This window comes from Populus nigra, chromosome 5 (assembly GCF_951802175.1).
Source record: "Populus nigra chromosome 5, ddPopNigr1.1, whole genome shotgun sequence".
NCBI classification, from domain to species: domain Eukaryota; kingdom Viridiplantae; phylum Streptophyta; class Magnoliopsida; order Malpighiales; family Salicaceae; genus Populus; species Populus nigra.
The window spans coordinates 19311083-19330642 of NC_084856.1; the positions used below are offsets into that span (position 1 = coordinate 19311083).

The 19560-nt window shown below is 33.8% G+C and overlaps 2 protein-coding genes across 3 annotated transcripts; one reads left to right on the top strand and one right to left on the bottom strand.

Moving 5' to 3' along the window:
- Nucleotides 1-2033: 2033 nt before the first annotated feature.
- On the top strand, nucleotides 2034-7815 carry LOC133694794 (filament-like plant protein 3). Of its 2 annotated transcripts, none has more exons than XM_062116488.1 (5): nucleotides 2034-2182; nucleotides 2561-2733; nucleotides 4156-4336; nucleotides 4759-6116; nucleotides 7250-7815. In XM_062116488.1, exons 2-5 carry the CDS (start codon nucleotides 2623-2625, stop codon nucleotides 7616-7618), a joined length of 2019 nt encoding a protein of 672 aa, XP_061972472.1. In that variant the 5' UTR covers nucleotides 2034-2182; nucleotides 2561-2622; the 3' UTR covers nucleotides 7619-7815. The 2 variants fall into 2 exon arrangements, with proteins under 2 accessions (XP_061972472.1, XP_061972474.1); XM_062116490.1 differs by lacking the exon at nucleotides 2034-2182 and adding an exon at nucleotides 2189-2358.
- A 2001-nt stretch (nucleotides 7816-9816) lies between these two features.
- On the bottom strand, nucleotides 9817-17976 carry LOC133693996 (fatty acid amide hydrolase-like). Its single transcript, XM_062115393.1, has 20 exons — nucleotides 17404-17976; nucleotides 16610-16719; nucleotides 15256-15316; nucleotides 14849-15036; nucleotides 14480-14609; nucleotides 14195-14272; nucleotides 13936-14083; nucleotides 13630-13742; nucleotides 13104-13179; nucleotides 12931-13002; nucleotides 12763-12817; nucleotides 12566-12637; nucleotides 12365-12445; nucleotides 12088-12191; nucleotides 11905-11997; nucleotides 11117-11185; nucleotides 10867-10931; nucleotides 10683-10744; nucleotides 10515-10610; nucleotides 9817-10160 (listed from the first exon to the last, which is right to left on the bottom strand). Exons 1-20 carry the CDS (start codon nucleotides 17501-17503, stop codon nucleotides 10098-10100), a joined length of 1836 nt encoding a protein of 611 aa, XP_061971377.1. The 5' UTR covers nucleotides 17504-17976; the 3' UTR covers nucleotides 9817-10097.
- Nucleotides 17977-19560: the final 1584 nt, after the last annotated feature.

A 19560-nucleotide genomic window follows, 5' to 3' on the forward strand; every position in this document is an offset into this window, starting at 1 on the left:
AAATGTCATTGTCTAACTCAGCCTTTAATAGTATAATATCAATGACTTAGCTAAGAGTGATGTTCTAAACGAGGAGAAGAGAAGAAAGACATCGGGTTCGTCTTCCTAGTCACTAATTATCGGTTTGAACTGGTTTGGAAGGGAAAAAAATCGAACCAAAATTAATCGGTTTGAACCGGTTTTCGGTTTGGTTCAAACTTTTTTTTAAAAAATCGATTTGGTTGTTTATTTTGATTCAAAACTGGACCGAACCGAAAATGCTCAACCCTAACACCACCATTCATCGTTTCGAATATATTTTATCTGCAAGTTGCATTTCCACGACAAAAAAATCCCATCAACCCCACACGTATTCGCTCGATTAAGAATACAAAAAGAAGAAGAAGAAGAAGAAGAAAACTTCTAATTATTCATTTTTTATACCTTCAAATGATTAATACATGCTACAAACACCACATTATAGTATAATATCAAACTCTATGGTGTGTAGTTTAACTGTTCATACTCTAAGTTTATTCCTTAAAAATTATCAGTTCGAGTCTCACAAACCTCAAGACTATTAAAAACTTACATGATCGTTAACTTCAGTGCTTGTAAGATTAGTTGAGGCACTGGCCCGGATACCAACGTTAAACTAAAAAAAAATATCATGCATGCATGGTACAATAAAGTTTGCTTACATGATGTTTTGAAACCATTAAGCAATAATTACAACCTTGAAGATAAAATATCTCCAGAATTAATATTGTTTTCCTTTTTCCTTTATTTATTTATTCAAGGAAGTATGGGAAAGAAAAAACGAGAGAAGGACATGTAACCAGGCAACAGTCGATCAAATGAAAAAACGGTGGGCACTCACATCCCAACAACAACAGGAGGGAATAAAGCCATTTTTTATTTGAATAATCAAATAAAAAAGTCTATTAAAAAAATACAATAATTAATTTCACTTTTTTTTTTGTTTCGCCTGTTACTATCAAAAAATTAATGTAGGACAATATCTCTAGTCTTCCAGGCGGCCCTACACTGATTTTTTACTACTTCTCGTTAATTAATAGAATAAAGAAAACAAAAATATCAAAATCTTGAAAAGAAGATATTCTCAAAATAATAATAATAAAAAAAATCTCGCGATTTAAACAGCTGCATTTTATACCGACATTCCTCAGGTCTTCCTGCACAGTTTGTTTTCTTTGCTATTCAACTTTTTTTCATCGGTCAATATTTTATCCAAAAAATCTCCCTTCTTTATTTTCATAGAAACTCACTGGTTTATCGCATGGACCCAGAATTTGGACAGTAAAAAAATAATATTTAGACGGTCAAAATTGTTTTGGTATTATTATTAAATTTAATATAAATGTTTAAAATTGAAAAACTGACTACATTGTTTAATTAATATTTAATCACTTTACTAAATTCTGAATTGGGCTATAAATTTTATTGAGTCGAAGTATTATATTATATTATATTATATGATAAAATATATTAAAATTGATTTACCATTAACCTAATACTTAATAATAAAATTTAATAAAAAATTTATATTAAATAATAAAATTTAAAAAAATTCAAGAAATATAAAAAAACAAATAAAAAAGAAAGTTTAATTGCGTTTTTAAAAAAAAACACAAATGAAAACCCGCATCTATGTTATATAGTTAACACTAATCACTCGAGCGAAGACACAAAATTAATATAAAATAATTAAAACAATATATTAAACCGTTAAACCGCCCTCATGATTTTTAGTTGTTTTAATAATTTAATAATTTTAACTTTTTGATTTTTTGAGATAAGTATTATTGTCTTAATTATTATTTGTTATTTTTGATTATTTTTTAAAGTGTTTTTTAATAAAAACATATTAAATAATATTTTTTTATTTTTAAAATTTATTTTTAATATCATTATATTATAACTATTTAAAAATATAAAAAAATAATTAAAAAAAACTTTAAATCTTTTCACTTTTTCAGAAGTGATCTTGCACGGAAAAAACAATCGGTGCCTTAATTTTTTTAGATAGATATTTTTGTTGAAGAGAAATGGGGCTATTATTGGCTACGAGGCAGTGTAGAGCTTTTCTCATGCGGTCCTCTCTGACTCTCTCTCTATCCATCTACGGCTTTCTTCTTTATTTCCATGACACTCGTTTCATGGCGTAAAACTTGGGGATTTGGTAGGTGCCCAGTTGATGAGTTGTTCAAAACTTTATGTCTCAAGTAATTGCTGATAGATAAAGAACCAAACTTCAAAAGGGTTATCAATAATATCCATCTTTGGATGAACATGATTTTCTGCAAAAAGTTGAGACGTTGTTTTTAGATTGGTTGTGGAGAGTGAATTCAAAGCAAAGTTAAGATTTTACCAAAAAGTTTACTCATTTTTATTTGCTTGTAACAGTTGGATTTGACCTCTTCCGTTTGCTTGCTTACATTGTTTGGTATCCTTGAACTACTGAGTTTTCAAAGCAGACACTTGGTTTGGTGGTCATATCTTAGGATTAAGATTGTTGGTGTTTTCTTTAATGATGCTGGGTGTTTGTGTTTATTTGTAGCTACACAATGAAAATAATGGATTTTTGTGAGAGGGGATAGTGATGCTTTGGTGGCATTGGAGATGGACAGGAGGAGTTGGTTATGGAGAAGGAAGTCTTCAGAGAAGAGTCCTGGGGAGACAGAGAGTTCAGGATCCATCTCTTCTCATTCTGAAAGATTCTCTGATGATCAGGTTGGTTCAATTTTGGGTTTTGAGTTTCTTGCACATTGCTACCCCTTGAACCTCTGTGTTAATTGAAAAAAGCGAGAAAGAAGAGCAAATGGGAGTGATCTTTGGATATTGGAATGGATTTTCCCAATTTAGGATTTTCTTTTTGTGCTGTATTTGTCATGTCCTGTCACTCTTAAGATTGGTCTCAAATTATGTCCTTTTGCTCATCTTTCTGAGTTCACAAAAAATACTCTCAAAAGAAATTTCCCAAACGAATCCTGCTGTTCTTATCCTAGGATAGTTTCTTCCCGCACCTCCAAGCAGAATCCTTCTTATTTTGTATTGTCTTGTTAGACCGTGAAGGTGTTGCTCGCTTGAAGTGCTTGTTTGGTTTTGCCTTCTGACAGAATATCACTGCAAAAAATTATGAGCATTTTTTTCTACAGCTTTAATTCTGGAGGCTGGCTGAAGCAATTCAGATATAAATGAGCATTTCTAAATTGACTAGTATGAATCTATGGCCTAGGCTTGAGTCCATCTTCTCCTTAATAGAGTGAGTAAAGTTTGAATAGTGAATTCAATTCCTTGAACTCTTTGCAGTTCCAACAATCCCATCTCTTTCATAAAGTTTCGTCAGCATCTTCTTTAATTTCTGCTAGTTGCTCAGGCTCTTCACTTGTAGTGTTGCTGTCTGTTACTCCTCCTCATTGTGATGTGAAGATTGAACACGGTTTCATACTTGCTCTACGGATTCTTGGATGTTGCTGGGGCTAGCTCCTACTTGACTTGAAACTTCTTGGACATAGCTAAAAATAATTTCAAACTTGCCCAAAAAAATTTCTTCAACCATCTGAAATATGCTCTAGTATGGATTGCATCTGCTCTGCAAGGCATGCATCATCTATTCAGTTTCAGTGGAAGAAGAAGAAGCACAATTAGAATTAACAGCAGTTTCATGTGGGACCATATCCATATTTTAAATATGTTCCTTTCCATTATGAAGGTGAAATGGGTGTTTACGATCCCTTGAGCAGTTGTCTATGGAGGATACCTATACTTTTTGAATCTTAACCAGTAGAATTCCGCTTGGCTTGAATCTTCATATTACATCACCCACTTAGTCTCTTCACCATCCTGATTCTACATGGATCAGGGATAATGATTTTTGTTCTGTGAATCTTAATTTATTAGGCTGGCACCTGCCGTTTAACTCTCTACAATCAATTTAGTTTCATTTTAGGTTCTGTTTAGTAGGATGGAATTCCTATTCTTATTAAAAGGATGCCTACTCCTTTTCCTGTATCTATATAAAATCTCTGGTAAGCTTTTGAAACTGAGAATTGAATATCTTATTGTCTTATTGATTCTCCATTATATCATTGTGTCCTTGTTTTGATTGATGCTGGAGAAATTCTGATTTTTCTTTCTTTCTTCTTGGCAAAGGTATATCCAACTCATAATCCTCAATCACCAGAAGTTACATCTGAAGCTTTACTTACTGATGAAGACATTAGAGACAATGTGAGGACCTTAACAGATAAACTATCTACTGCTCTCCTGAACCTTAGTGCCAAAGAAGAGTTGGTAAAGCAGCATGCCAAAGTTGCAGAAGAAGCAGTTTCAGGTATTTATTCCATTTTTTTTCCTGCTCTCATTCAAGGTTGAGCTAGTGTTTGGTTTCTTCTAAATTAGAAGAATACAAACTTGTTAAATAAAAAATATATATCAAGGCCACCCCAGTTTGTAAAGCTAGTGTTGTTCCGAGATACCTGTTAAATCCCTCCCATGATATAGGTATAAGAGCAGGGAGGGATTAAAGCTGAAGGAGGGCTTTTCTCTATGGTGTAACCCGGCCATTAAAAAAAAAACAAAAAAGTAAAAGAAAACAATCGATGGCATTTTTTAGAGATTGTCCATAAACCTCTTTTTATTTTTTATTTTTTTCTAACACCGTCCCTTTTCTTATCCTAATTAAGATGCGATCTATAACCTTCTTCAAATATCTGTATTATCAGCTATTATTAATTTTTCTGCCTCAAATTCTAGGGTGGGAGAAAGCTGAAAAAGAACTGTCAGCTTTAAAGCAACAAATTGAGGCTGCTACTAAGAAGAACTCTGGACTTGAAGATAGAGTTTCTCATCTGGATGCAGCACTTAAGGAGTGTGTGAGGCAGCTAAGACAATCAAGAGAAGAGCAAGAGAGAAGGATCAATGAAGCTGTTACCAAGAAAATTTGCGAATGGGAATCAACAAAGTCTGAGCTTGAGGCCCGGCTCATTGAGCTCCAGGCTCGACTTCAAACTGCAAAAGGTGATGCCACTGCGTCAGCTGATTCTGAGTTATGGCAAAAGCTTAATGCTGTCGAGAAAGAGAATTTGTCCCTTAAGCGTGAGCTCTTTTCTCGAGCTGAGGAGATACAGGTTAGAATTTTGGAGAGGGACTTGAGCACCCAGGCTGCTGAAACAGCAAGCAAACTACAACTGGAAAGTATAAAGAAGCTTGCTAAACTTGAAGCTGAGTGTCGCAAGTTGAAAGCCATTGCTCGTAAAGCATCAGCTGCTAATGATCATAAATCTTTAACAGCCTCTTCAATTTGTGCTGAGTCTTTCACAGACAGCCAATCTGATAATGGGGAGAGGCTACTGGCAATTGAAAGTGATTCATGCAAAAGGAGCAGCTTGGAAATGAATGAACGTGATCAAATTTGCTCCGACTCATGGGCATGTGCTCATGCTACCGAACTTGATCAATCCAAGAAGCAGAGGCCTATTGGAAGAAACGTAATGGTCCCTTCTTTAGAAATTAATCTCATGGATGATTTTCTGGAAATGGAAAGACTTGCAGCTTTGCCAGATACAGAAAGTGGAATTTCTTACCTTGAGGCAGGATCTGTATCAGATAAAGGAAATGGTAGCGGAAACCCATTGAAAGAAGAACTTGAATCCATGATTAACAGGACTACTGAACTGGAGGAGAAGTTGGATAAGATGGAAGAAGAAAAATTTAAATCAGAAATGGCCTTGACTGAATGCCAGAGGCAGCTTGAGACATTAAGGAGTCAGCTGAAGGAAGCAGATGCAAAGATGGAGGATCTGCAAGATCTGTTGACTCTTGCAAATGAATCAAGACAAGCTAGAGATGAAGAGATAAAGCGATCTGATTCAAAGAGAAAAGAGACAGAATCACAACTCAGAATTGCTGAAGCTGAGATCAAAACCTTGCTTTCTAAAATTGTTTCATTAGATGCAGAGGTTGAGAAGGAGCGTGCTTTGTCAGCTGAAAATGCTGCAAAGAGCCAGGAGTTGGAGGATGAGCTCTCAAAAATGAAATGTGAAGTTGAGCTCCAGCATGAGATTGAGCGCAAGCGTATTGCCAGCTTTAACAAAGAGTTGAAGATAACACAGGTCAGTATCTTAAGACTCACTTGAAGCTCGATATCTATTCCCATTTCAAATTCATAAATGTTGCATTTAATTTTAATTGAGTCCACTTACATGGTCTTTGGTGCCTTAAACTGCAATACATATTGATCCCCTTGCATTTTTCATCTTGGCCGCAATACTCTGTTACAACAACTTATAACAAGCCAAGTCAACTAAATTGTGGCGTGAGCTCACCAACTAGAACACATAACAGATTTCTTTGAAACATTGATTTTGTGAATTCACAATTTTTTATTGCTTGTTTGTTATTTGACCTTTTAAAGCCAATGCTTGACAGAATGGCAAATGTATTGTGAAAAATACAAGGCTATAAAATGAAGATTCAAACTCACCTTTTCCCTGCATTGTTATATGCAAAACCCAAATTGTGGAATTTAATTGATAAATAAACCTACCGTCACTGTACTTTTCTGGAATAAAAATGTCCTGAATTCCTTTCATAGTGATCTGCATTCTGGGATAATTCAACTGGTATTTATTTATTTTTCAAATTTCAAAGTCTCATGAGAGGTAATGTTTAGACTAGTAATACCATTGTTGATATTCCCTCTTGCCTGCCGATTTACAAGCCAATTAAACTTAAATTTTGCAAACTCAAGTCTCTCCATCTAATATCTTATACTCATTGTCCATTTCAAATTAACTTCCATATTGCAAATGTTCTACAAAAGCAATGGTCCCTGTTGCACTTTTGTTCTTTTCAATAATCTTCTTTTAGTTAGCCACTTGATTAAATTATTAGAAACTATATCTCGAAGAGATTAAATATTTTCTTTATCATGCTTTTGGATTAATTTCCATTAAAACGTGCAGTTTTACCTTTACAAGAAAAAAAAAAGGTTTCAAAGCCACCTTCAGATTTTCCTTTCATGAATTTTTCAACGACATCCTTTGTCAGAATCATATTCGGTCTTGTAAAAACCAATTGGTATCACAGTTATGATTGATGTGAGATACCTAAAATCTTTGTATATCTGAATGCACGCTAATCATGACATGATCTGTTAAACATAACTCGGTTAAAGAACAGGAGTAATTTGCTAAAAAACCTGCTTTCTTAATTTGGTATTCATATCTTCTGCTTCATGGCGCAGGAGAAAGAGCTAGCTGTTGCTGCAAGTAAACTTGCCGAGTGCCAGAAAACCATATCTTCTCTTGGTCTTCAATTGAAATCTCTTGCAACTTTGGAAGACCTGCTTGATTCTGATAACTCATCGGATGTCAGCAGTGAAGAATCAAAGGATCATGAGAATGGTGAACGGTGGAGATTAGATCTTGGAAATCAATCTTCAGGTAGAGATTCTGAGGCTATCCAAGTCACCGGAGGTGCTTTAAGATTAAAGAATGGCGGTGATTGGGAGTCGTCATTATCATTAAACTCGAGCTTTGTTTCTGAAAAAACCCGAAGTGGGTTTGGAAAGTTTTTCCCCAGAGGTCAGAGTAGGGCTCCAAATGAAAACTAGTATATGTTAAAAATGACATATAAGGAATCCACTAGGTAATAAGTTTTCCATTGTAAAGCATTCATTCTTGTCATAAAAAAAATGCAGATTCCTTCTTTTGAATCTGCAGTTGTATTTATATACATATCACCTCTTGCACAAACAGATCATCCATGGAAAAATATATTTATACATAAGAAATAATGTTCTTCCTGTTATCATTTGGTGCCTTCCAGATTCATACGTGTATACATTGCACATCCCTATCCCTGTGTGCAAGTGTTCGCGTGTATGGGTTTGCATTTGCGTGTATCCACATGCATGTTAGAAACTTCGACAAATATGGATGTATTCCTCTTGAACTGACGAGGTCTCGTAGCTTCTCACACCTGTTTGGCTGGTTATAAAGACGAAAGCAACAATCCAATAGGGAATTTGCAACGAAAAAAGAACAAGTTTGACTGTTTTGGAGAGGTGAAAAAAAGACGAGGTTTAGTTTTGTTGATTGCTTTTATATACCCTTTTATTTTTATAAAAAAATATTAAAAAATTTAAGACCCAGAAGAATTGAGTTTGTTTACAAAGAAAGACCAAAGAACTTTCAACCTTTCATAATAACATATCCAAAATTTTTGAGTTTAGTTGCAATCTAGATTTATTAGCACTTGGGTTAGAACGCAGGACCTAAGAACCTTGTGTCTGGATATTGGATCCTTTAGCTTTGGGTCTGGACACTTGATTGAAATGTCTTGGGTCCAACAAGGTTGTAAGACCGAAAAAACTTGAGTTTACACTCTTGCCCCTCCCAAACAATTTGGATCATATACACCTCTCCAACCCCAAGTTTCTTGGGTCTGGAAGCTGTCTTAATAGTAGTAATAGTAGTACTACTAGTAGTAGTAGTACTAATAATAATAATAATAATAATAATAATAATAATAATAATTGATTACCTTTAAAATCAAATTTATGTTTTTTTCTATAGTACTAATATTTATTTTAATTTTAATAATATTAATGAATTTAATAATAATAATAATAATAATAATAATAATAATAATATTTAACTTGTTTTTTCAAATTCTTATATTTTTTAATCTTTTTTTAAAAAATATATGTTTTTCTTCTATGGTAGTAATAATGTTTTTTTTAAAATCTGGTAATGATAATAATAATAGTAATAATAACTCTTAATTTTACCCTTCAAATCAAATCTATTATTGTTTTTCAATATTAATAATATTTTCTACAAATTTATTAATTATTATATAAATAATATTAATTATAATAAAAATAACAGTATTTTTAATATTAATAATATTTATTATAATAAAAATAATAATATTTATATCACAAATAATAATATTTTTAATACTAATACTTTTAATTATAATAAAAATAATAATATTTTGAATACAAATAATAATATTTATCATATTAATAATAATATTGAACTTTTCTAGCCAAAGTTTTTATAGTAATAATTATTTTAAATTTTTTTATTAACGATGATGATGATGATGATGATGATGATGATGATGATGATGATGATGATGATAATAATAACTGTTATTATTTTTATTTTATTTTTCTTCTTTACAGGGTTTGTAGACGTGTTTGAGTTTGCAGACCTAAGACGCGGGTCAAAAAGAGACCCCAGTGTGCGGATCTACAACCAGCACACAATTTTGCAGAGTCAGGCGTGATGGGTTGCAGACCCCATGCTCGCGGCTCTGCAGACTAGCTCACCTGGGTCTTCACTCAACGCGCGGGCCTGTAGACCTGCTCGTCGGGTCTTCAACAAGGCATGCGAGTTTACCTAGCACCCAGGGCATAGGAGCCAAGTATTAGGTGTTTGCGGTCTGGTGATGCTGCTAGGCTCGCTGGCTGTCCCTAGCGCCAGGGCTTGACAGCCCAAGCACCAAGTGTCTGTTTGCTAAGCTGCTGTCAGGCGTGAGGGTCTAGCTGATTGCCAAGTGTTTGCAGCCTGGGTCATGCAACCCCACCAAAATCCAAACTAACTATTTTGTTTTCAATCAAAAAGACAACCTCATCCTTGGCAGTCTATGTAACTTTTTGTGGTAAGAACTATTCTGCCATTGCACTTTCCCAACCCATAATACTTTTAGCAAAAAGCAAACTCAAATAATGCAATCCACTGTGAGAGTCCACAATAATTTTTTTTAAGTATCAAATAGTACAATTCATAATGAAACGACTTATAATCTATAATAACTGAGTCTATAATAAAATATTAATGTATTTTAGTTATAGATAATACGATAAATATGTAACAGCATGGTTTTTTTTTAATAGAAAAAAACAAAAGTAAAATACATGGTTTAAATGTGAATAACCAGCGACTAAATGCCATGGATAAACAGGCAAGCCACACCAAAATGTTTCTGACATTTCACCAAGATAAAGAAGAAAGATAGGGTGTAGAAGCACGTTGAGAATTGAAAGACCCTCTTCCATTTAACGAGGCTTCCTCCTCCACTTAATCTTTCTTGAGCAAATCATAGAAAACCTGTGGTTTTCTGTACTTTGAAAAGCAGAGAGTCTGAAACCAAAAATACTTGATACATCAGTTCTATGAATAAATAGCATGAGCCTCGTATAAAAAGATCTTCAACATTCAAAACATTTCTCACAAGAGTTGCAAGGGTTTGCTGCAATTGTACAAGTGATCAAGAAAAGATTCCTCCATGGATTAATTAATCAATTTAAATGCTATTTGGAAATACATCTCTGGATTCCGAAAAAAGTTAGAATAGCATATCATGCACATGGCTAAATTTGTGAATACTTGCACTGTTAAGCTTGTGAACATTTTAATACGAAACTTAAAGATTCAAATTGAAGGCCAAAGAGAGAAATAATACAAATATCTAAATCTCAGAACCTGATAATATACCTGCATAGCATAAGCTATATGGATCAATGTTGGTTCTGACCATGGCCTTCCGATAAATTGGAGGCCTATAGGCAACCCATTTTTGTCATATCCAACCTGTCATACATAATTCAGGTTAGCAGAAGAAAACTGATACCGATGTGATGAGACAGCGATAAAGATCATTACTGGAACGGTAACTGCTGGCAATCCCAGAAAATTTCCTGCTATCTGATACCGAACTAGTGCAGCTGCAACAATGAAAATGGTTTGAGTGATTATTCAATTGTATTTGTATTTGGCTACTTTCATGTACAGTAAAGCAATTTGATACATTTTCTGTTAAAATCTTGTTATGTCGTGAACTTCATACCTCCATTAATGTAGTCCAGCTCACCAGTCTTGAGAGCATCATCGAAAATTGGGTATGCAGTTACGCTGTTTTATTGAACAGATGAACATTAAGCATCGGAAGATGGAAGAGCATTTTGATGTCAAAATTCACTTTTTCATACATCCAAGATGCTTTACAGTATAGAACAAGAAGAATATAGAGTAACCTGAGCCCTTCAAAACAAATATAGGGAATCGTGTACAACACCAATAAAAGGAGAAAACAATACCCTACTGTCGGTGTGACAATGACATCTGCTTTTGTAAATATATTCCTGTGAAATTGCATCTGCCGGCTCCTGCAAATACATAGAATCTTGTATCATTCACGTACTCATGAAATGAGGACAACCAAATGAATAATTATGTAGGAGTCAAAATGGTAAGTGACTGGCTAATAACTAACAAGTAAACTCCACTGGGAAGTCATCTGTATTCGATGATGACTCAAAATGCTGATGACAAGTGATTGGCTTATTGAAGTTTAAAGATGAGCTTGAAGTCAGAATCAATGAAAGTGACTTGTGAACACTTTGATAGAATTTATACAAAAGTATATTATGACATAATACTAGAATTCACTACAGAATACGAGCAGGGGTTTGGAGGGAAATAGCCCTAAGCTTCAACAACTTTTGCATGAACCCGCTGCTGCTAGAACTGAATATACTAACCAATGTTTAGGACTTTTAACACTTTACCATAATGAAAAACTGGCCAGCTAAACAGTAGAATTACTTTGTCATAGATAACTAATAGCGCTAGAGGTACTGTGTAGATTTGGAGTGGAACAGAAAATCTGGCCATTGATATGTACTTTACACAAAGCTTCAGTAATGGAGTATTTGAAACAAGAAGTCACCACAAGATAAATACCAGAAAGGTTAATATAAAATGCAGCATTTGAAGATAGATTCTCAGAATTTACTGATACAGGAAGCTGGCATTTGATTTACCATCAAATTTAATTCCAACTGTAAGCATAAAAGAAATTAAATAAATTTAGGCTGTAATGCACCTGAGTTTCTGAGCTTTTATATACTCTTCACCACTGAAAGAACCATATACACAAAGTGCTACCCTTAAATCCCATCCTGATTCTGCATTATCCCTATTTCAAGAGCACAGAATATCATCATCCATATTTTAAAATGTTTTATTGAAAAGAAGGATGAAAATGTGTTAGCCAGAGGTAACATACAACTTCTCTAGATAAGAACCAAGTGCAGCAGTGCACTCAGATCCGATTGTTAAGTAATGTGCGAGGCGCATTGATTCTATGTCTGGTATGGTAACATCTACAGTCTTGCATGTAAGAGGCCATAAAACATTAGCATAGAGTGGACAGGGACGAAACTAATGAAGAGCTTCCTTGAAAATATTGTAAACAAGTTTCTTTACAATAACAACATTCTATTCGAGAAAATATATTTATTTTCATCAAAATTTGTAAAATATTTAATATTATATTGCCATACCTTCCACCCAAACTTCTCAGAAAGCTGGTCCAATGCTTGGGAACAACATGTTCTAATATCATCACCGCAATCACTAAACCACTATGGGACCCGTTTAGTGGTTAAAGAATAAAAGAAAGGAATCAGAAGAATTATCCGGTGCGTGTAAAGTAACTTGAGACAACAACATATAGCGAATCCAAGGTTGAAAAATCCACTAACCTCCCCATATCTTGCCAATATGACGTTTGACACTGAATTTGTTGATTGCAGCAGTGGGAAGTATACCTTTGGCTGATAGTTTCAGAAACAAAGAGAGAAAAGATTGTCTTTTGTCAGATGTTACTCTGAAATAGTCTAGAAGGCCATTTTCAAAGAGTTCCCAGACATGTAAAGAAAACTGCGGAGCAGTTTCTTACCAGCGGTATAGCAGAGGTTTCATGGGAAGGAAGTGGGCCATTTATAGCTGCATAACTGGAAAATAAAAAAAAAAGATACTTTATACTCTACATGAAAATCATTAAATGGCATCCAAACAGACGCTTAGAACTCAGATAAAAAAGTTCAAATTAAGAGAGGACACTGACACTATAAACGCATCCTCTATCGTGCCTGCTAATACTCCTACCATCCCAACTGTCCAGTTCAGAGGAAGAACACTGAAAAAATGGAAAATTTATCTTCACGACATCGAAAACTCATCTGCATTGAGAAATCCAAAGATTTATGAAATGAAATCAAGATAGAAATGAGCTCTCACCCAGCGTGAGGTACACGCCCGAAAGTTGGTTTGAAACCAACAACACCACAAAGAGCTGCAGGCATTCTCACGGATCCTGATTACATTATGATGAAAGATGTATTTATTTAGAGATTATTGACATGATACATGGTACTATAAGTAACAATTTTGAAGAATTTTCTGGCATAAACGTCAGAACCTTCAATCAAACATAAATTTGTTAATTTGTTAAGAAATATTTTAATTGCATAGGAAATCTTGGGTTGCTGCAGAAAAGAAAGATTGATTTTCTTAGCTCAAGGAATTACAGAAAATACTCGCAGGGAAGTTAAAACAAGAATGAAGCTAGTGTCTGCCTATTGACATAGCAATGGACTTCATAAACTGGGAAATGGCAATTGCAGGTGTTATTCTTTTTCCGTGATTAGCTACTGTATTCAGTTATTCTACATATAAAACCAAAGAAAGATTACCGTTTAGTGAGAATGCTTCAACTCAGCTTGATAACAATAGAGTTTTCCAGTTAAGGATGGATTTAAATTACCTCCCCCATCAACACCAAGGGCAACAGGGCAAAGTCCTGCAGCTACCACAGCAGCTGATCCACTAGATGAACCTCCAGAGATCATGCCAGGATTGTATGGATTTCTAGTAGCCCTACAACATTCATAATTATGGAAATGCCATCATTGTCTTTAATAATCTTTCAGATGCGTTAAACATATAAGTATAATTTATTTATGACGTTACAAGAAACAAGAGATCGTAATGTCTTTGGGTTTACGAGTTTCAACGTTTCATGTAGGATATTATTCAAATTTATCAGTGGAGAAAGGAAGATTAGTCTTGCCCGTAGTGAGGATTTATTCCACTTGTTCCAGCTCCAAGCTCATGCATATTGGTTTTTCCAATAATTACAGCACCACATGATCTGAGACGCATAACACAGCAAGCATCACCTTTACAAGATCTGAATTTGTGCAACCACTTTGTCCCACCTAGAAAATTCAATTTACATCATCAGTAAAACACACAAAAAGAGTATTTATAAGCACAAGAATCAAGTGGAGCAATTTTTCGAATAAACAACATGGTCATTGATGAAGTACCTGTTGTCGGATAAGGGCTACAGTCTATTTCATCCTTTATTGCAATTGGAACTCCATCTAGAGCTGATATTGGCTCCCCTGGAATGAAACAGAACAAGTAGGAGTTTCAGAGCATGCTCAAAGCGACTAATATAAACTAGTGAACTAGAAGAATGAGACCATCAATAAATTCAGACCCAATACTTTTCACGAGATAAACAGTGCACCATTGATGGAAAGAGGGTTGAATGAAACTGCTATATTCTCATATGCAAAGATTTACTCATGAGTTTCAATTAAGACTACCTCTTTCATACCGACGAGTTGATTCTTTAGCCTGCCTTAAAATATCTTCAGCATCATAATTAATAAAAAATGCCATGTCCATTGGAGGACTGGAAGATTCACGGATGGCAGTTACTAATTGTTCTGCAACCTGTGCTAAGGAGAAAAGCATCAAGAACTTATGGAAAACTGCAGTATAAACTGCATTGACATAATTTACATGACAAACTTGTCGGCAACAAGAAAAGAGACTGAAAGAAATTCTTTGAACCATGTAATTAGACCTTTGAGGTTTCAAATGTATGCGCAAGTTACAGCGCTTACATTTGAAACCTCAAACAAAAAAGGAAAAGAGCATTTCATGAAAGAAATGGCTAAGAAATGATGTACCATGCATGGAGTTATTTCTCCTGAGCTGTAGGCTTTAGAATAATCCATTATTGTCCAGTGACGGAAAGATGGCTTCAATCCATTTACAATTTTCTCTGAAGGCAGAGGCAGACAGTTAATTGCCTGCTGAACTTGCTCAGACGGTGATAGACCAGAATCTATGTGCTTGACTTCTTGTTCATTGAGCTCTGCAGTGATGAACTCAAATCAAAATCTTTCTCATGGAACTCCAATGGAAGAAATACAAATGGCTGATAATGGTATAACTGTTTTAAATCCTGTAAGACCAGAATTTCCTCTTCAAGACGTAATCAATGCTAACTCTTCTGTAACTATAACCAATTTACAGCTTGTGAACAGTATCAAAGATAGTATAAGAGTTAGAAACTTAAAGGTAGTGAACCTACCTTCAAATGGATGCATAGGGACGTACACAGGCGATTCCTTCAGTTCTGCATTTGTAACTAGCTGCAAGAGTTGCAAGCATTCACGAGTATTTGACATAGAATATCAAAATTCAATGTGAGATAAATGCTTGTCCTTGCTATGAAGGAAAAATGAGGCCTTAAAATGTGATTCTAATATACATGGGAACAGCTTGCAAGATGTGTATACATAGAATATCTGTTTATGCCAGTTTGATTTTGACTTTCATTTTTGAAACCCCAGGTGACATGGATGTCGAATTATGGCTCTTGAATTCAGACCATTTCTATATATATCTACTGGGAAGCTTACATTATTCTACATGAAAAGCGCTCATAGCTGAATCCTAGTTAGAACATTCGCAAGTAAGATTTCTAACTGGAAACAAAAACCCTTTGAAGTCCAATATCTGACTCTAAATTATTCTAATACCAAAAAAAAAAAATTCTACATCAATAAATTTCAATGAATTATGCACACATTCTGTATATTTGGACAAAAAAATATGATTAGTTAATTATGTCTTGTAAATTTCTTCTCATGGGCAGTAGATTCGAGAGGACTGGATCCTATGAATAATAATAAGGAAACAGTAAAGCTACCGCCAGGTATCCAGTGGAACTCTTGACAACTAGATTGAATGAGACAGTGCAGGTTTTGTTTCACATAGACTGGCTGTATTTTGAGACAAAAGTACGGCCATTAAGACTCACACATTACTCTTTTGTACCATTCCCTGACAAAGAGACACAGAATAATTTGTTGGTGGTTAATTTTTTTCACGTTAGGAGCTTATAATGGATCATAATCGGTTTGTTTTAATTTCATTTAAGGTAATATTATTACAAAGATTTAAGTACATGCTTCTGCAGATTTAAGTTTGGTGAGGAAAAAGAGAGAGCTTTGAAATGAAGTTACGAAAAAGGTAGCTGTGGATGGATTGGGGCATGTGGGGTCACAAATGTAAACAAGTTTTAAGGCTCTGACAGCAAATGCATGTAACCTAGCTGCACCAATAACGACTACCATGTACATTTAGGAATATGTGGACCCTAGGGTAGTCTAAGCCTTAAAGATGATTCAGAAAAGTACAGGTGATGTTTCTTGATATGGTTTTGATTATATTCAATGATTAGTAAAATTTTGATGCAAAAGGGAAAGAAGATGCCGACAATTAACTAGAAATGCAAAAGTGAAAGAAAATGTTGACAATTAACTAGGAAGGAAATGTAACAAATTAGTAATTGCATGATTGGTCATTCATAAGATGAACGAAATTAAGAACTGAGCTACTACTAAAAAAAAACCACGATGAAAAAAATGGGAAAGACAGACCTTGTGAATCAGATTGTTTCTCTTCAAAATGTACAGCAGGAATGTTCCAAAAATCCGCGACTCGAGAAACCAGGCGAAAATCTTGACAGGAAATCCAGCCATGCGAGGAGCTTATGAAACAGACGCAAATTTTAGCATATACATGCACACATTAGCCAAACAGCATGAAAATTAACTCAAGCATATGTCTGCAACAAATATATTCAGGCAAGTATAGGCATATGCAGAAGGGCTTATATGCTAAGCAAGACTTCAATAGCTTGCCTAGAAGTTTCTGCTTTTGGTAAATATGGTTTTAATTAAATGATGAAGAAAGGACCTGAAGCACAACGTAACTAGTCTAGAGTAAGTGATTTCACTATCATTGTTTCCAGGATTAATAAATTGTAAACATTATTTAAATCAAACAAACAAAAGTACTCTGCTGCAGGAAGATCTGTTCAAGCAACCTGACTTGATAGAATCTCTGTCCAAACAGCTAGTTTCAGTACCAAATTAACAAAAAGTCGAGAATTTTGCGAGAAAGAACATCCAAGCATGGCTGGCTTGATAGTTATGATATGTTGGTTCAAGATTCTCTGCCTATAAAATGATAGAATGGTAAATGAATCTCAATGCTTCGAGATTAAAACACTGAAACTTGTCTACAAATATCTCATCAGCAAAAACTCATCAACTTAACCCTACCATATTGAACTTGAACCTTGATTGTTTCTGTGATAAGGCTATATGCAAAAGAACCTTAGCAATCGAAAGTGAAGTATATGATGGAAGATGGAATTGAAAACGAAAACCTTTGACATTGGCTTGCAGATAGAATTCATCACTGTCAGGGCCAAGATTAACATTCTCCACAGGCTTGTAGACCACACCTTTAGCTCTGAACAATCCCATGTGAAAGTGGTAGGTTTTGGACAAAGAAGCAGTAGTGCTGAGAGAGGTTAGCTAGAACAACGTGACACAGCCACCACCACCACAAGATACATGTAGACGAGTCAAAACCAAAAAGGCGAAAACGATAAGAAAAATGCTGTGCTTGATTGAAAGCTAATATTAAGTTATTAACTGCTCCAGTGATAAACAGTAATGACACGAGAAGTGTAGAAAAAGAAGAGAGAGGGAGAGAGTCGTTTTCAAGAAAGGTATGAATTTGGGTCGAGAAAATAAACGAAGATGATGGATGGTCAGCAGCAACTCTTGTTTCTTAAAACAGTGATTGCTTGGCGGGTCCAAACTGCAAGTCGAAAGGCTTATTTTGTTTGTTTCTTCTTTTCTTCTTGCTTAATGGTTTCTCTTGCTCTATTCCTCAATCCTCTACATGTGACTCTGTCAAGGTCTTCTCTGTTTCTTGTCAAGCAATGAAAGAAATTCAAACGTAGATATACTAGCCCACTTGTCCTTTTACACAAAAGAAGAAGAAAAGGCTGTGCAGGTTGATGTCATTAGGGGGTGACAATGGCTTGTTAACGAGGTTGAAAGTGACTTTTCAAATTGTTTTATGTATTTTTCAATGGTTCTAACATCCTCCTATGACCACTGAAAAACATCTGCAGAAACAAGGAACTCAAATTCAAGGAATTTTATTTTTATAAATTTATCTACAATAATATCGTTTTATAGCTTTTGTATAGAAAAACCAAAACGATATCTTTTAAGAAAATTAAACTGGATTAACTTAGCTAACTGAATCCAGCAAACTTAAAGAAAAGAAGAAAATCTCTTGGAGAGTTTAATGAACAGCAGTGCCCCTCTGGAAACCAATGATAGCTAGAAATGCAAAAAAAGCCATCTAACCGTTAGATGATTGTCTGTTTTGTGGAGTTTCATTGTTTAAATGAATATTAAAGTTTTTTTTGTTTTTTTTATTTCTTCATAGAATTTAAATATTTAATATTATCATTAATTAAACTCGTTGTAACATTTTAATCCTAAAATCTCCTTACATGATAGTATGATTAAGTCGAGTTTAAAATTAGTTAAACTAAAAGTATATTTGATATTGTGGTAATTTTTCTAGTAATGGTTTAAAAATAAAGTTTTTAAAAAATAACTTTTAACTGTGATTAATTTATTAAAATATGTGTTTGATTAAAACTATGGTTAAATTTCTTGTCTAGCATAAAGCATGTTCAATATATTTGGTTAAAATTATAGTTGAAATTAATATTATAATAAAATAAAAACAAAACATGTAGTAATTTTTTTATTTTATAATTGTAATCTACATCTCATCAAGAAATTCATTTAAACTTACCAAAAAGATTGGTCTTTTGTTGCCGGTGTCAAACTCGCTTGATATAAATTTTTGGTCCCTCAGCAAAATCCATTTGTGGGAATCTGTACATTTCTACGATAAAATCCATCGACAAATTTCTGAACCTCAAAAAAATTAAAAATTGGAAAACCTTAGATTTCCTTTTATTATGTTTTTACCAACAAAATAATAATAATAATAATAATAATAATAATAACAACTAAAAAATTATAATAACAATAATAATAAAAATAGGTAAGTAGCTGAAGTGATGATTTATCCATTATAATTGAGTCAATTAAAGTCCTTAAACTTTCATCTACAATAATAATACCTTCCAAGAATGCTTTTATAAGACTATTTTTCAATTAAAAATTCATCAAAAAAATATTTTTTATTTTTAAGACCGTCTTGTTAAAAAACATTTAAGAAGGCATCAATTTTATATTTATTCAAGTAAAAAATAATTTCAAAAACATTTTAAAAAAACAAGTTGAATCGCAAAAATAAACACGTTTTAAATACCGTTTATTTTTGTATTTGAAATGATGTTTGGGTGCATTTTAAGATGTATTTGGCTTGAAAAGACATCAAATTGATATTTTTTTACTGTTTTTGATATGCTGATGTTAAAAATATAAAACAATATAAAAAAATTAATATATTTTAAAATAAAAAATACTTTTAAAATAAAAAT

Coding starts and splice junctions, on each gene's coding strand:
- LOC133694794 (XM_062116488.1), top strand. CDS start 2,623: ATGGACAGGAGGAGTTGGTTATGGAGAAGGAAGTCTTCAGAGAAGAGT. Junction 2,734..4,155: donor AAAGATTCTCTGATGATCAG/GTTGGTTCAATT, acceptor TTCTTGGCAAAG/GTATATCCAACTCATAATCC. Junction 6,117..7,249: donor AAGAGTTGAAGATAACACAG/GTCAGTATCTTA, acceptor TTCATGGCGCAG/GAGAAAGAGCTAGCTGTTGC.
- LOC133693996 (XM_062115393.1), bottom strand. CDS start 17,503: ATGGGATTGTTCAGAGCTAAAGGTGTGGTCTACAAGCCTGTGGAGAAT. Junction 16,720..17,403: donor TCTGCAAGCCAATGTCAAAG/GTTTTCGTTTTC, acceptor CTGTTTCATAAG/CTCCTCGCATGGCTGGATTT. Junction 13,003..13,103: donor GGGCGTGTACCTCACGCTGG/GTGAGAGCTCAT, acceptor CCATTTTTTCAG/TGTTCTTCCTCTGAACTGGA.